This window comes from Lipotes vexillifer, unplaced genomic scaffold (genome assembly GCF_000442215.2).
Source record: "Lipotes vexillifer unplaced genomic scaffold, Lipotes_vexillifer_v1.1 scaffold470, whole genome shotgun sequence".
Classification (NCBI taxonomy): domain Eukaryota; kingdom Metazoa; phylum Chordata; class Mammalia; order Artiodactyla; family Lipotidae; genus Lipotes; species Lipotes vexillifer.
In genome coordinates, this window is record NW_006799533.1 from 1310935 (window position 1) to 1314536 (window position 3602).

The 3602-nt window shown below is 44.3% G+C and overlaps 1 protein-coding gene across 1 annotated transcript in view; it reads right to left on the bottom strand.

Annotated features, from left to right (window-relative positions):
• Positions 1-1949: 1949 nt before the first annotated feature.
• FOXO1 (forkhead box O1) overlaps positions 1950-3602 on the bottom strand; it is a 90336-nt gene continuing 88683 nt past the window's right edge. The window contains exon 3 of the mRNA XM_007471670.1: positions 1950-3287. Within this exon, the coding sequence (XP_007471732.1) occupies positions 1950-3287 (1338 nt within the window). The remainder of the gene's footprint in view (positions 3288-3602) is intronic.

Consider the following 3602-nt stretch of genomic DNA (forward strand, 5'->3'; position numbering starts at 1 on the left):
GGAAAGAGGGATGAAGCATGAGTGTGACCTAATTCTTCAAGGCAGAGCTACAAAACCAACCTCCACCTAGACCAGGAAGAGCACAGTATTACGAGGGAAAACTTTTGCTGAAGCTGTCAACTCAAAAAGGTTAAGTTGATCAAAACCCCCAGCTTGAGAAAGGAGCACTGTTTTAGAGGTGGATCTCCCCTTCTGATCTACAAACATTACGAGGCCCCCCGCCAGGTGTATTTGAAACAAAGAGCATACAGGCATCCATCAGAAGAGCCAATGCTGTGTGGTATGCTTAATTCACAGGAGAGTAGAAGCGGATGGAATTTTTTAAAAACACATACATAAAAACATATCAAGTTCTCCTAAACGTGAAACACAAAATGTTCATAACTATACATCACTCTCCTGCCAAGATAGGGCCAGAAATGTCGAGTGTGCAAGTACTAATTACAATGATTGAAAGATTAGTCAGAAACATCACCAAGTAGCATCCCAAAGTGTACAAACCAGTTAAGCACGTATAAAATTAGTACTAATCCAGTTAGAAATACAAAATGAAAATTACGGATGCTGCTTCAAATATCTGGGATTCCACAAATTTACAAGCAGACCACGTAACAAAGTAGACTCTAGTTTTAAGAAAACATTACAGTTCAATATCTATTCCAAAAATGATCTCAAGTCCCAACAATAACATCAAAAATCATTCATCTGGAAATGAGAACCATTTAAGTGTTTGTACAAATTTGCAAATAACAAAATAAACAAACAAAACAAACAAACAAAAAAAAATAGAAAAGACTTGTACAAGGCTGGCGTTTAACCTATTTTCTATTCTTTTTTTTTTCCAGAAGAGTTTTGATAAGTCCATTAATTCAGCAGATGGACAACAGGCTATTGGTTCTCCTGTGAATTATGTGGCAATGCGAACAGGTCCAGAGCTGTTCAAAGGAGGTGCAGAATGGAGAGCTTGGTTCTTTGTCATTCATCAGTTCAGCAGAACACAGGCCGTACACACAAAAGTTTAACTTATCAAGGACACGAGACCATCACAGTATTACAAAAAGAGTAGAAACTTTCCTTGGACCAAATGAATATTTAAAAAAACAAAAATGCACACAAATACAATTCTGTAGCTACGGCTTATATACAAAACTTGAAAGCACACCAGGATCCAAAAGTCTTTTCTGCAATTATATGGTGTAGTGAGTTTGGCACTTCATTGTAATGAAACTTCCAATGGCACAGTCCTTATCTACAGCAGCACGTAACCTGCAAACATCGGGCAAACATCCTGTACAGGAAAAGTGTCTTCGCTGCCAAGTCTGACGAAAGGAAAAAAGAAACACTTTTTTTCTTTTCTTTTTTTTTTAATCAAGAAAACGCAAAGGTAGGGTGAAGGACATCTTTGGGCTGCTTCCCTCAGTTCCTGCTGGCAGACAGTCTGAAGTACTTTTAAGTGTAGCCTAGGAAAGAAACACATACACACACACACTCATTGAATACACAGCCAAGTTAAAATCAACTCAACTCAACATATCAGGGTGACAGACATACTGCAGGGGGGGCTGGACTTTCTCAAACAGCTCTGAAATCATTCAGTGGGAGAAAATTCCACTTTAAAAAACCCTTCAGCATTTGATTTGTATCAAATGTATTCACTTATTGAAGAGTTGCTAGAAAGATGCAGCCATCTAGTCTGTCGAAAGAAACTCTCTAAAGCAGTTAGAGGAAAAGCTTCCTTATGTTTAAGCTCCAAAGGACAATTTATAAGCTGCAAAAGGGGTGGAGAATGAATGATAAAAGGTGCCTCTCGGCAAGGGGCGGCCAGCTGCCATCCAAAAATCCCCGACCATGGAAGATACAAGGCAAGGTACTGGGTTCCTCTCTTCTAAGTCCTGTTTTCAGAAGGTCTTTTGATATCGGGGTGCTCTTACCTGCTCACTCGCTCGCTCTCAGCCTGACACCCAGCTGTGTGTCGTCGTCTTGACACCGTGTGGGAAGCTTTGGTTGGGCAACACACTGTCGAAGTTAAAATCCAACGTATCTCCATCCATGAGGTCGTTCCGGATGATGGACTCCATGTCACAGTCCAAGCGCTCGATAAACACGCCGTCCAAGTCACTGGGGAGCTTCTCCTGGTGGAGAATGCCCATCCTGCCGTAGCCGTTGCAGCTGCTCACGGAGGAGTAGCCCCCCAGGGCACTCATCTGCATGGGGTGGGGCAGAGGCACTTGTAAAGCTGTCTTCGCTGGGGCCAAGCGGCTCAGACCCGAGGTGTGGGGCATGGTGTTCACCGCGTGGGGCAAGGCACGCCCGTTAACCGCAGACGTCGACTGAGCGTGTCCAGGGTGGCTGTGGGAGCTGGGGTTCATCATTTTGTTATGAGATGCCTGGCTGCCGTAGGCTGGCATGACCGAATTGGGGCCCATCAACACATTCTGGCCAAGGACTCGGCTGCTGGGTGGGGCCACCCCAGGATCAACTGGCGCCATAATGTCATCATGGGGAGGCGAGTCGGACGTAAGTAACTCCTTCAGGAGCCCCGGCGCGCAGTTATACCGACTCATGCCGCCATAAGTCGATTTGCTGTCCTGAAGCGTCTGCATAGGCATCTGGGGCAAAGGGCTCATGCTGGACTGGCCGTACGTGTATTTTTGGTAGTTTGGGCTGGGTGAATTCAGACTGGTGTTCGGCGGCGCAAATGAGTAGCACGGTGTCTGCTGCATCATGGCGCCCGGTGAAGACTGGGTTGAAACAGTTAATGACGTTGGTGATGAGAGAAGGTTGAGATTATCCAAAAGGTTTTCCATGTTCTCAGGACTGCTTATCTCAGACAGACTGGGCAGGGTAGAAGCCATCTTTGCAGCAGACGGTGGGTACACCATAGAATGCACATCCCCGTCTCCAAGATCATCCTGTTCAGTCATAATGGGAGAAAGTCTCCCACTAATAGTACTAGCATTCGAGCTAGTTCGAGGGCGAAATGTACTCCAGTTATCAAAGTCATCATTGCTGTGAGAGCCAGGGCTTGCAGGCCACTTAGAAAACTGAGATCCTGGGCTGTCCCCGGCACCCTCCTGGCCAGATTGGAGGGATGCTTTTTTCTTGGCAGCTCGGCCTCGGCTCTTAGCAAATTTACTGTTGTTGTCCATGGAGGCGGCTCTTCTCCTGGGGGATTTCCCACTCTTGCCTCCCTCTGGATTAAGCATCCACCAGGAACTTTTTCCAGTTCCTTCATTCTGCACTCGAATAAACTTGCTGTGTAGGGACAGATTATGACGAATTGAATTCTGTAAAGCAAAACACCATGTTAGAAATACAATACTCCTCCAATTGGAAAACCCACTTTTCGATACAGACACGTATCACATGGAAGACAAGTCAAGTTTTGAAAGAGTTTATGGTCTAGATTTCAACCTGTACAGTCCCTACGTGAGAGCTCAAATCAGTAAAGGAAAAACAGTATCGTATCTTAAAAACAGTATCTGTGTCTTAATTTAACGAGGGGACAAAGTTAAATGAGCATTATTATAAACACCTTCTTTTTTTTTTTTTTTTTTTTTTTTTTTTTTTTTTTTTTTTTTTCATTGGGCTCCCTCTCTTTT